The 13,864-nt window shown below is 42.5% G+C and overlaps 1 protein-coding gene across 3 annotated transcripts in view; it reads left to right on the top strand.

Annotated features, from left to right (window-relative positions):
• Positions 1-5,134: 5,134 nt before the first annotated feature.
• The window catches only part of LOC137521940 (uncharacterized), a 50,451-nt gene continuing 41,721 nt past the window's right edge, over positions 5,135-13,864 (top strand). The window contains exons 1-4 of one of the 3 annotated variants that reach the window (XM_068241892.1): positions 5,135-5,260; positions 9,760-9,819; positions 10,892-11,269; positions 13,028-13,300. In XM_068241892.1, the coding sequence (XP_068097993.1) occupies positions 10,933-11,269; positions 13,028-13,300 (610 nt within the window). In that variant the 5' untranslated portion in view covers positions 5,135-5,260; positions 9,760-9,819; positions 10,892-10,932. Of the gene's footprint in view, positions 5,261-9,759; positions 9,842-10,379; positions 10,451-10,891; positions 11,270-13,027; positions 13,301-13,864 lie in introns of those variants that run through there. The other 2 variants (XM_068241891.1, XM_068241893.1) reach the window with 2 other exon arrangements.

Here is a 13,864-nt window from a genome sequence, read left to right as displayed (position 1 = left end):
GGAAACATGGTTTTTTAACTCAGAAAAATGACACTTTAAAAAACATTTTTCCTTTGCATTTTCAAAATTGATTACTTCAAAAACTACAAGGTCTTTTTAAAAAATTATTTTGGTGACAATATATAGGGGCTTTGCTATTAACCATTAAAGTTGGCACAAAAATTACAGCACACATTTATGTGAAAATTACACGAAATGGTAAAATTACGCTTCCCGATTTAGTTTACAAAAAAATGTATGAAGATTTTTTTCCTGAAATTTTGCATCACAATTTTGCATTGTACTTGTAAATTACAATGCAAAATTACGCTTTAGTGAAATTCATGCTTATCACTAATTATTGGACATTGCCGTTATTCTTCTTGAACTATTCTTTGGTAGAACAACCTGTGTGTTTTGGATCCTTGTCTTGCTGCAAGACCCACTGTTTCTTGAGGTTTTGTTCACAAACAGATGTCTTGATATTTTCCTTTAGAATTCATTGGTACATTTCATATCTTATTGTTTCATTAAAGGACATCTGAGGTGAAAATAAATTGATGAGAAAAACAACTGTATCTATCCTCAGTCTCCTAAAAATGACTTTTTTTTGGATATGCCACAGTCTTATTTTATATTGAAATCTAGTTTTTACGTTTTTACTGCTTCATTGTCTCATCTCAATGACCTTCATTGAAGTATGTCAGAGCTTGAATGTATGAATTATTGAACCTTTTTATCTTTTTCCTGCTCTCAGAAGCCATTTACTGACAGGAAAGTGTTTTATGGCTGTAATTACTTATCAGTGAAGGTTATGCTGTAGTATGACCCAGTCAGACCCGGTCCTGACCCAGGCAGAAACTGTCACTTGTATACCTGATTTTTAACTTTTTCTGCCAAAGAAAGAAAAAAAGGAACACAGCGTAGTTATTTGTGTACTAGGCACTATGCATTCACTTGTCTATCTCATCATGTCACATGTCACCTCGGTTGTCCTTTAACCACTTGATGGGCGGCGGCAAGGACTGGGCACAAACGACCGCAATACCCCCATCGGCGGTGGTGGCGGCGGACGTGGTTATGCGGCAATCACGTCGTTTGTGATGCGATCAGCCGCCGGTGACAGGCTCCGCCCCCTCACGCTCTTTAACCCCTCAGTTGTGAAGTGGTTAAAGGTCTGATCTATCAACAAAATGAGCATAGCTCCCCTTGCTTGTCTGTGTAGTATATTTCAGCAACCACTGTGCTCTGTCTGCAGGCTATAGCTCCCCTGCTCATGTACCAGCACTGCCCAGTCATATTATGGTGTGACTAGTGCAGTTTGTTGCTGCCTGGAGATCTTTGACTTATTTATGTGCATGCGTTTCCTCCTAGAATGGTAGAACCTGATAGGCCTGAGCATGACTCTCAGGTTCGAGAGCATAAAATGTTTGCTTGAATTTCTGACTAGTGTGGGTAGAGTAGGGACCCTTTCTACAAAGGAACCTCAATGCTGGTGAAAGAGCTTAGTGCGGAATGCTTTTGCATACAATACATTTAGGAAGCGAATAGCCTCCATAAATTCATCAAATACAAATTTGCCATCTAGTTGGTTTTATCATTACTAGAGTTCCAGCTTGTTATGAGTGTTTGAGTGCACAGGGTTAATGTTTATTTATATGTAAATTGAACACTTCCCTCAATACCCTCTCCCCCTGCCAGGAACCGGCCCCGCGACACGCCTGCAGATACCGTTCCCGACCGCGGGTTTGACCAGATCGAGAGGGGAAGCAGCCTTATTCGAGCTACCACAAGGCTGTAATCCCTCAAAACACTTCTCACTGCCACAACTAGGTGCTGCTAGACACAGCAACAATTCCCACTCTGCTGTTGAGTGACCTGCATGCAGTCCGCGTTTTCGTATTTGGGTCAGCTTTGCGCTTTAGGCCAAATACGGGAACACCACGCACACACAGTAGCAAGGCACAATCAGGCACTGAACTTGTAACACATGTTACACTGCAGACTCTCTCTAGGCTATGGGCGTTGCCTCAGTACAGCAGAAGTCAAATTTATTAAATAAATATTTAATATTCCAAAAAGTGGAACAGTGCAAACAAGAATATATACAAAAGGATTTACAAAAACAAAGTAAAAATTACAAAGTACAAGAAACAAAGATACACACAAGACAGTTTACATAAAAATAAAATGGGAATAACGTTACCAGCATGACGGTTGAATGCTGTTTGCAGGAGAACGCAGTCTGACCAGTAGTCAGGGCAGTTCTAGCGTCTTTGCTATCTCCAGGGAACTACAACTCTAAATCTTCCTAGCTGAGGTTTTATAGCCAGATTTGTGGTCCGGGGGTACAAGTCCAAATATACTTTAACTTTCTCAGAAGGTTTGCACCGAACGCTTGTCATATCCTTTCTGGCTGTGATATGCAAACTTCAAAGGTTCCTGTTTTAGCTTCCAACTGTCCAGACTCAGTTAGTCCGGATTGTATATTTGGTCAACAGGTAGCTGTTTACACGAGTACAAAGTTCAAAGCAATGCAACACCTTTCCAGGATGCCGGACAAAAGGGGGGTTGTTATCTAATTACCTGTTTCCTTGCTGGGGCCACGGTGTCCAGGGGAAACTGAAATGCAAATGTACTTTACACTGGCCTACAGCAAATCCAATTAGCAGCTTCCAGCTGCCAGACTGGCCTCTTAACATACATACACATCTGAAGTAGTACACAGCAGACAGAAAAATGAAAAAATATGCTTCTGTATTATCCCAACATCATAACTAGCTGCTATATCATGACATCCCCCTTTAAATCCTGGGCCCTCAATAGGATGAACATAGCTTCCCTTGCTTTTGTCACACCAGGACCCTTCTACCACCGTGTTGTGATGGGATTCTTATGCTGAAATGCAGTGTTTTTCTTCCTCGCTCCTCATTTTATCCAAAAATATCTGTCAAATTACTTTACTGGTGACAAAGACAACCAGTCTTTTCAATGACATTGCAATATCAGTGTGCGGACAAATGACCAACTCATTTAAATACTGCACTTGCAAGCGGAAGTGACATTATGCACAACATGCACACATTCTGTAGAACCAAGGGGGTTGATTCACAAAGATTACTTATTTTTCACCTTAACTGTAAGGAGTGCTAATGCAGGAGATAAACCAATAAGGAGAGATAATTCAAGAGATAAATAGATAAGGAGAGCTAAACCATGATTTAAGTTAGTTAAGGAGAGTTATACAATGAATTAAGTCAATTAAGTCAGTTACGGAGAGCTAAATCGTCAATTAAGTTAGATAAGGAGAGCTAAACAAAGAGTTAAGTCAGTTAAAGGAATACTTAAGTCAAACTGAAAAAATGACTTTTACTCACCTGGGGTATCCCTCAGCCCCCTGAAGCTGGATGGTGCCCTCGCAGCCCAGCTGCGATCGACCTGTCCCCGCCGGTGGCTACTTCCGGGTTCGGCGACAGGCTGGGAACGCGGCTGATTCTCCGCGTTCCCTGCCACTATTATCACCCTCTATGCTGCTATAGCGTATATATATACGCTATAGCAGCATAGAGGGTGATATAGCGGCTGGGAACGCGGAGAATCAGCCGCGTTCCCAGCCTGTCGGCGGCTGTCGCCGAACCCGGAAGTAGCTGCCGGCGGGGACAGGACTGTCGGAGAGGGGCTGCGAGGGCACCATCCAGCTTCAGGGGGCTGAGGGATACCCCAGGTGAGTAAAAGTCATTTTTTCAGTTTGACTTAAGTATTCCTTTAAGGAGAGCTAAATCATGAGTTAAAGAGGAACTCCGGTGAAAATAATGTAATAAAAAAAGTGCTTCATTTTTACAATAATTATGTATTAATGATTTAGTCAGTGTTTACCCATTGTCAAATCTTTTAAATTCCTGATTTACATTCTGACATTTATCACATGGTGACATTTTTACTGTTGGCTGGTGATGTAGCTGCTGCTTGCTGTTTTGGCAGTTGGAGACAGCTGTAAACAGCTATTTCCCACAATGAAAATAAGTTCACAGGCAGGAAACTGCCAGGAGTACCTCAGTCCTCAGAGTTTCTTGTGGGAGGGGTTTCACCACAATATCAGTCATACAGCGCCCCCTGATGGTCTGTTTGTGAAAAGGAATAGATTTCTCATGGGAAAGGGGGTTTCAGCTACTGATTGGTATGAAGTTCAATTCTTGGTCATGGTTTCTCTTTAAGTCAGTTAAAGGGGAACTTCAGCCTAAACAAACAAACTGTCATTAAGTTGCATTAGTTATGTTAATTAGAATAGATAGGTAATATAATTTTTTACCCACCCTGTTTTAAAAGAACAGGCAAATGTTTGTGATTCATGGGGGCTGCCATCTTTGTCATGGGGCAGCCATCTTTTTGGTTGAAAGGAGGTGACAAGGAGCAGGAGACACAGTTCCAACTGTCCTGTGTCCTGATAACCCCTCCCAGCTGCACACGCTAGGCTTCAAATGTCAAATTCAAAATGTAAAAAAAAAAATTTGCACCAAAACAGCAGAACAAGAGCAACAACATCAGAAATCCCATCATGCTTTGCACAGCATCAGGGGAAAAAGCCCGGGCAGTTTTCTTCTGTGCAGCTAAAAATGAGGCTTGGATAAGAGAAACAAAGTTCTGATGCTGTGAAACTGTTAAAGAAACACCAGGCCTTTTCAGTGCTGCTGAGTCGATTTTTAGTCCGGAGGTTCACTTTAAGGAGAGATAAATTGTGAGTTAATAAGTAAGGTGAGATAATTTAACAGAAAAGCTTTGCGAATCAGGCCCCTAGTCTTTTAGTCGACATTGTACACACATAGTCAACTGCACCATATATTTGTCTAACAATCGTCTGAGTGAATCCGCTGGATGTATCTGGAAACCTGTTATTGTGCGTTAGAGACGGGTATTTTTGCGAAGCCTTGTGACACCCTTATGTTTTTCTTCTATTCTGACCTATTTTTAATTAGCTATGTTTGTTTTTCATACTGTTCTTACGCACATAAGGTTTTGTACTGTGAATACAAATATTTTGATACTGAACAGGTGTGGAGCGCGTTTGCAGAGCAAGCTATTTAGGAGGATTCAGTTTCACTTTATATATCACACACAGTCATATAAACTTCCTCCAACACTCTCGAGTCTATCTAACTTCTCTCTCCGGCATCAAAGGGCTCTGAAACCTCTGAACAATCTACATCTGCTGCTCTTAAGTGGGTGCATCTTCTAGAGATCTTATCGGACTAAAATTAGAGCTTCTCTCAAAAGTTGAAAGCAGGTGAGATTTTTTTTAAATTGTAGACATTTGTATTTTTTGCCATCAAGATACTCAAACCTCAGAAAAGATAGATCATTCTTTTTTTTTGTGTGGGTGAGAATGGGCAAGACTGATGACACGGAGGGTTCTACTCGGGGAATTTTGCAGAGGTTGTGGCTGCACCTGGACCGTGGTCCTGAGGGTCCGTCTAGAGCCCCCCTTTAGCTCCTGAATTCGTTCTTAACTGATGCTTTAATGTAAATGATCACTTGACTTCTGTATATACAATAAATAGTGTTTATCACTGAGCTGTCCTTCTCCCCCTGCTTATATCTCTCTCACACTGTGGCTGTTCTTGTCCTTCTTTTGGCACTTGGGTGGTAATTAACAAACCTTTTCTCTTGAAATATCTCACCAGGGTCCATGTGCATTTTAATTTTTATCCAGAGTTTTCTCCAAGAGATAATTTTCATCTTCTCTTTAAAAGAACTTTTAAGCATTTTACAATTAAAAAAATACCTAAAAGTTGTTGAAAAAGTACTATTAAAATTATTTTGAGTGTTTTGTTGTGACAAGGTGGTAATAATATCACCTGGGACAAAACACAAAAAGAAAAAGTGACTTGCATATGGGCCCATGGCTCTTATTCAATTCAGTTTTTGCCTAGTTAATATTTTCTCATCTAAATATAAAATGCCTTTTCAGTCACGAGCAACCAAGAAAATAGGAGAAAAATGGAATTGAATAAGGCTTATCTGTGTTCCTAGTCCCTTTGCCATGCTTACCTGACCACTTCAATTTTGAAGCCATAATGGACTATAACCTGCTTTGGTCCGGTAATTATTACATGCTATTGGCACTTATCCACCACTGCTTGCTACAGCTTCATTAAACTGTTTATCCGTCCACTCGATTCATCACTGCTGACTTGCGTCGCAAATTGCGTTGTCTATTTTGCTTGATATGCATGCATGCTGTCTGACATGCATTTCAATCAACAAGTTAGCTGAACATTCGAACACTTATGGACTGCGATTGGGTCCAGTTTTGATCAAGCATTGAACTTCATCCTAATCAGTAGCTGATACCCCCTTTCCCATGAGAAATCTTTATCTTTTCTCAAACGGATCATCAGGGGGCTCTGTATGGCTGATATTGTGGCATAACCCCTCCCACAGTGTGATGTCAGCACCTAGGTCCTGACAGTTACCTAACTTTACTCATGATTTATTTTTCCTTGCCTATCTATCTCATGATTTCTCTCTCCTTGAGCCTGATGCAAAAAAGAACGGTAATATTGCAGAGCACAGAAATCGCACAGCAATATTACCGTTTCTACCGGAACTGTGTAATGTGAGTTACGCTATTAGAGTGGCCCGCGGTACTCGACTAGTGTGGCCATTGCCAAGGTGACGCACACTACTAACGTGCGTTACTATAGCAATGGTCTTGCTAGTCAGATACTGCAGGTTGGTAGTAACGGTAATATTGCCATGCAATATCTGTGCATGGCAATATAACCGCTTTTTTGTGCATTAAAAAAAACTGTATTGAAAAAAAGGGCCCCTGGGGGTATACTGACCTCAGGAGGGGGAAGTATTTAGATCAAATTGAGGCTTCCCCCGTCCTCCTCCGTCCCACGGTGATCTCGCTAGCGGTCCTCGAACAGCGGGCATTTAAATATTTACCCTCCCCAGCTCCAGCGCAGTAGCGGCTCTCAGCTCGGGATCAGGTGTAAATAGCCGATCCCTGCGCCTGCGCAGTAGAGCGGACCCGACTGGGATCAGCTATTTCTGCCTGTCGTGCATTATGCAAATGAGTTGGACTTTCAGTGGGTTTGCGCTCGAAAAATACAAGTAGTGCCAACAGTTGGCAGACAAATGACAGCGCTCAAGGCTGCACCTGAAATGAAAACCAGCTGAGGCATGCAGAGCCCCTCTGGGGCTAAATACATGCCTTGAATGCAAAACAGATGTAATTATGTACTAATTCTAATCTAAGAAATGTTGAATACAGATTAAAGCAATGAATGCAGCTAGCCACAAGTATACTTACATTCAATATGTACAGTGTAAGACATGGCAGCGCTTTCAGACAGTGGTTGTAACTGAATGATCTATCTACATGGATGTGCAGAGCTCCAGAAACTGGACAACATTACACAACTAGCACTCAAAGCAGGTATAACAAAGGAGGGTGTTAGCTTCAGTAAATAATTTGTGCACAGTCCTACTGGACTTTCCCACGGCGATGACGGACGCCCTCGGGGAAGACCTAGCACTAGTCTAACAATAAAAACATAATTTTACCTTGTGCTGCTGATTATAAATGGTATACACATTTAATCAAGCAGGCAGACAAATGACAGTGCTCAAGGCTGCACCTGAAATGAAAACCAACAGATGCATGCAGAGCCCTACTGGGGCTAAGTCTTCCCCGTGAGGGTCCTTCATCGCTGTGGGGAAGTCCAGTAGGGAATAATCTGTGCACAGATGATTTACTGAAGCTAACACCCTCCTTTGTTATACCCGCTTTGAGTGCTAGTTGTGTAATATTGTCCAGTTTCTGGAGCTCTGCACATCCATGCAGATAGATCATTCGGGTACAATTACTCCCGCTGTACATATTGAGTGTAAACGCTTGGTCGTGGGGTTGGTCACTTTGCTCGATCAATGAAAGGTGGTGGAATTCACGAGCCCTGTCGAACAAGCACAACATTGGTTAAACCAATTAGTGATGGTGATTCACATAGGATTCTAAGTATAATTCATTTGCGAATAGCGCCTGCCCTAAATGCGGTGCAGATTCCCCCTCCTTCCATTTACTTTGGGGATGTCCTCAAGTTGGGGCCTTTTGGCAGCAAGTTATGGCTTTACTTTATGATGGAATGAGCTGTGCGGTTACTCTAGCTGTGACTCCCCCGCCCCCCCCCCCCCCCACACACACACACACACACAAACAGGATTTGGAATGATCGCACAGCACCTGACAATTAGCACTGCTTCATATAATGTTCTCACATGACATGCTGCAGCTCCACACAATTGCACACTGACAGGCTGTGAGTCCCGCTTCTCCTCCTACTCTGAATGCCTGCTGTCAGTGTAAACACACAGTACAAAAATGCTTCCCTGTAATCTCTGCCCCTGATGCAAATGTTGCACCTTGCTTCATGAGAGAACCGGCCCTAAAATGGCTTTCTGCTGACTCTCCACTACTGTACTGCTGGAAAAAAAAGGCTGGAAGACAACGGCCAAGCGTACAAGAAGTTCATTTATACACATAGGGGTCGCATCCAAAAATGTCATCTAATATGGGATGGATGGATGGATGGATGGATGGATGGATGGATGGAAGGGTAAGACATAACCCTCTCCACCTAACTCAAGTGTTACTCTTCAATGATTGTTGCACATGTGTACAGTGTTTTTATCCTTATTTCATCCTTAAAGTGAACCAGAGACGAAACACCTTCATGTATTTTACTATATATATCAGTGGGGACATTAGAGAAAACACCTACCTTGCTCTCTGCTTCATCCTTCACTGCTTATCCTGTTGGTTATCAGTCCTGCTAAAATCCCCGACTGAGCATTCAGTCTGGCTTTGCTCAGGAATCATTATAACTGAGTCTGTCTTCTCTGATGTCTTTTCAAGTCCAAGCCTGCCCCCTTCTGGCTCTGCTATAATTACTCAGCTATAATGATTCCTGAGCAAAGCCAGACTGAATGCTCAGTCAGGGATTTTATCAGGGCTGTAACAAGCAGGCTGAGCAGAGAAGAATGAAACAGAGAGCAGGGTAGGTGTTTTCTCTAAGGTTCCCACTGATATATATGGTAAAATACATGCGGGTACTTTGTCTCTGGTTCACTTTAATTGTGAACATAATATACCTAGACAAATATATTGGCACACAAGAGTTCGCTTCCTCCTCACTTGCTAGCGACCAAGCTGTTATTGGATATCTTGACTACTGCTACTAGTATTATATATCATGTACCTTTATATATTTCTATGAGGCTTAGTGTTTTATGTTGTATCAGCAGGATTATTACCTAAACTGCAGTATGATAAACAACCACAAGATGTCACTGTGTGTAAAATGTGGTGATGATATTTATGGTATTGTTATTTCCTGTATTCTCTGTGTGTTCCTTTCTGTTCTAAGTAAGCTGCTTTTCCTGATGGTGGTGTATGTTGTATCCCTGCATATTTGTCTTATGTAAAGAGTTTTAACTTGTTATACTGGGTGCCTATCTGCGTGTACAGACCACTCTGCCAAAATGACATGCCACTAGCCGCAAGACATTGATTGGAGTCTGCTTAGCCGATCTGCAGGCCCAGCTGCCTGTTGGGTATCCGCAGTAGATCGTCCAGTCTGATGTAACACAATGGTCAGGAGAATAAACCCACTAGCCTTGAGCTGGAGGACTGGCGGAAGTTTTTGTTTGTTTTCATGTGAAATGACAGAAGTAGAGCAGCTTGTGGTTAATCTTCTCACTACCTTTATCCTCACACAGGAGCTGTTCTACTGAAAACTCGACCACAGCAATTCAATGTCAAGGCGAATATTGCTGCTTGTATGTATACTTATGACTTCCTGTAAGTAACAGTTTCCAGTAGTACTTGTATGTCTTTTCTCCTCTACTTACACACAGCAAAGAGTACAATAACTAACCAGGAGCGTAGCTAGAAATCATGGGAATGTTAGGAATGTTTTGGCTGCCCCCCCCCCCCCATAAAAAATTATAAGGCACCTTTGTGTCCCTCCCCCACACCAATTTTAGGTAGACAGAGGGGCCCCCTAGCATTAAAGGAGTCATCAAGCAACATTAAAGTGAACCTCCGGACTAAAAATCTACTCAGCAGAACTGATGAGGCTTGGTGTTTCTTTAACAGTTTCACAACATCAGAACTTTGTTTTTCTTACCAAAGCATCATTTTTAGCAGCATTTTTACCTAAGGAGCTTAGGTTTCTTTGATGGGTGGAGCACCCATCAAAGAAAAAAAGCGCAGGCTTTTTTTCTCTGATGCTGTGCAGAGCATGCTGGGATTTCCTATGTTGTTATTTACGTTGCCTAGCAACTGGGAGGGGTGATCAGCACACAGGACAGTTGGAACTGTGTCTCAGGCTCTGTCACCTCCTTTCAACCAAAAAGATGGCTGCCCCCATGAAATCAAACATTTGCCTGTTCTTTTAAAACAGTGTGGGTAAGAGATTATATTAACCATCTATTTTAATTAACATAACTAATGTAACTTAATGACAGTATGTTTGTTTGGGCTGGAGTTCCTCTTTAACTACCCCCCCCCCCCCATCTACTTACCTGGAGCTTCCTCCAGTCCCTTGCAGCTGACATGTCCCATGCCGCCCTGGCGCCCTTTTTTCATGCACACAAAGTATACGTTGTCTTTCATATTTATATGTTCAAGCTTGGGAGCTAATAAGACTTTTTAAGTGTTTTTATATGTTCCATTGAATTATGTATGATAAAGCTGTATGTTTTTTGTGATATATTGTTTTATTGCCCTCAATTTGTTGGAGAATTGGCCTTGGTCTTGCGAGGCTTCCTACACACTGTAGGGTTATTGGTGCAGATCATTCCCTTTTTGCGTGGATAAATAAACCGAACATGCTGACTTCTTTTGAAGGGAGCAGAAGTGGTGGCGAAACCCTGGAGCAACCCCCAGCAATGGCCGCCATGGTTGGCTCCAAAGTGAATCTAAGATGCCACCTGGAAGTAGGATCTGATGAAGTAACTGAGACTAACCTGTACTGGTACATGCCAGGAGAGAAAGAAAACACCCAGTGGTTTTTGTATCCTGACGTCTCTCCTCAAATTTCCAAAATCTTCAACAAAAACTCAGCTGTCCAAAGTAATCAGAACAGCAAAACAGACATGTCACTGACTGTCACCAACATAAGCCTCTCCCACACGGGGACGTACGTGTGCCACACCTCACTGCGCACCAAACAAAACCAGAAGAAAAGGAGCATTTCTGGGACTGGTACCTACCTACTGCTACATGGTGAGTATAGTTTAACCATACGTCTATATATTTTCTATTTCAAGATGTTTATGAGTTGATTTACTACAACTAGTCAATTTATTTTTACATCACATGAGACTGTTGAGACATTGGCTATCATTCATAAAGCATTCCCGCATGCGGAAATGCGTAATACCGCTGACTTTACCGAGCACTGAGCAAGTTGTGCATTCATAAAGCCTCTTTCCGCATGCGGAGCTGACATTCCCGTGCAGAGTGACAACGTACCGCCTTGTGCAGTGTGGATACGCAGGTATCCAGAAAAAGTAGCAAAATGTTCATTCATAAACATTTCCGCATAGCGGTATGCGGAAGGGGATTACCGATCCCCTGGATGTAGCGGGAAGCTTGCGGAATACATGTAAGTGAATGGGACGGACCTCCCACACAGCAGCAGAGAGAGCACCGCATGGAGGGACTCGGCCAGCTTTTCTGTTTCCGCATGCCTACCGCCCGCCTGCCGACACCATTCTCCAGAAAACCTCCGCACTGCTACCGCACCAGGCACAAACTTTATGAATGACCACCCAGAAGGATAAACTACCGACGGCGGTATTCTCCCGCACGGGTTCCCCTTACCGACAGCCTGTTCATGAATGATAGCCATTAATTGCCCTCAATTCTGGTAGGGTTATCAAACAAATTACCTCATGTGAGGCAATTTACCTCATGAGGTAATGACATTTAGCAATTCTGGTAGATTTTAGTCATGTTTTACCTCATGAGGTAATTCATGAGGCAATTTGCATTAATTTTACCGAAAATAGCTATACACATGGAAATTAGGAGGCATGTTAGCACATCATTTACAGATCAGTTTAAAGGGGAACTGAAGAGAGAGGTATATGGAGGCTATCATGTTTATTTCCTTTTAGACAATACCAGTTGCCTGGCAGCACTGCTGATCCTCTGCCTCTAATACTATTAGCCATAGCCCCTGAACAAGCATGCAGCAGATCAGGTGTTTCAGTGGTTCAGACTTATAAGTCTGATCTGACAAGACTAGCTGCATGCTTGTTTCTGGTTTTAATCAGATACTACTGCAGAGAAATAGTCCAGCAGGGCTGCCAGGCAACTGGTATTGATTAAAAGGAAATAAACATGACAGCCTCCATATACCTCTCTCTTCAGTTCCCCTTTAAGACCTGCCTGTACCTGGAGGTAAAGTCTGTTTGTGTGCATTTTGCAGTTTGTTTGTTTTTTTTGTTTTTGTTTTGTTTTTTTGCATTTTGCAGTTCAATTCAGGCTGTGTAATAGAAAAGAATAGTAGAAATAAAACTCCAAATATTTACTGGATTTTTTTTAGAAGAGATGCCTATAAATATACTTTTCCTAGGTTGCTACATAATCCAATACACCTTCCCCCTTCCAAAAAAAGACATCTTCCAAAGACTATCCTAACTTATGGAAGACAATGAAATACCTCATGCTTTACCTCACTTTATGCATTTACCTCATGGTTTACCTCATGTTTTACCTCATGTTAGCAAATGGAGAAAAATCTTTCAGAATTGCTAAAAAAAAGAGGAAATACCTCATGAGGTATTTTACCCATGAAAAAATAGGGAGGGAGGTGTGTGCTTTTTCAGCCAGTTGCTCAAACAACTGGCAAGCACGTGAATCCGGCATGAGGCAATCCCTGCTGGTGCCGGTCAGATACCGGAGACTATGCTGTAATTATGTTATTTTCACTACAGCTCCGTGTTAAGCCATCATTTTCCTCTTCACCCCTGACAGAACCTCTAGAGGTCGGTCACAATGGCTCCGATATCGTGTGCAGGACAAACGTTCAAAAAGTACAACATGTCACTCTGCTGTGGCAATTCGATGGAACAGATTTCAGAGATGGGGACCACACATGGGGCAATAATCCGACTGGATACTGGATCAGCAACCGCTTCCTCAACTGGACAAGCCAGTGCCAGGCCACCGAGAATGTGACCATCAGCTGCTGCCTGCAGTACATGGGGAGAACTCTAATGAACGAGAGCGTGGAGGTCCCGTGTACAGGTACAGCACTAATGTTATGTTTCCAAGCCTTACTCCACTTTATTTTAAACAACAGTACAAACCACGTAACCATAACCCAATTCAATGTATTCAAATTCAATGCCAAACTTTCTAAAAGAACAAGTATCAAAGAAAGAGTTTTTCTGTAAAACCCTATACACCTATAGAGCTTTTAGCTCTCAGCACAGCCTGCATGAAAAAATAGCTTTTTTATACCAGCTGAATATAACACATTTGTATCGAGTCGAGGGGAGGGGGAGGCAGTCAGGCAGAGCTGAACTGTAACCTTTACTTTACACTGAGTGGCAGAGAGACAGAGACAAGATATGGCTAGGGATGTCGCGAACCTCCGATTTTCGGTTCGCGAACCGGGTTCGCGAACTTCCGCAGAAGGTTCGGTTCGCGGAAAAATTCGCGAACCGCAATAGACTTCAATGGGGAGGCGAACTTTGAAAAATAGAAAAAATTATGCTGGCCACAAAAGTGATGGAAAAGATGTTTCAAAGGGTCTAACACCTGGAGGGGGGCATGGCGGCGTGGGATACATGCCAAAAGTCCCGGTGA

This window comes from Hyperolius riggenbachi, chromosome 6 (assembly GCF_040937935.1).
Source record: "Hyperolius riggenbachi isolate aHypRig1 chromosome 6, aHypRig1.pri, whole genome shotgun sequence".
Taxonomy (NCBI): Eukaryota; Metazoa; Chordata; class Amphibia; order Anura; family Hyperoliidae; genus Hyperolius; species Hyperolius riggenbachi.
The sequence above is the reverse complement of the archived record's forward strand: the minus strand, read 5'-3'. Positions and strand labels throughout refer to the sequence as shown.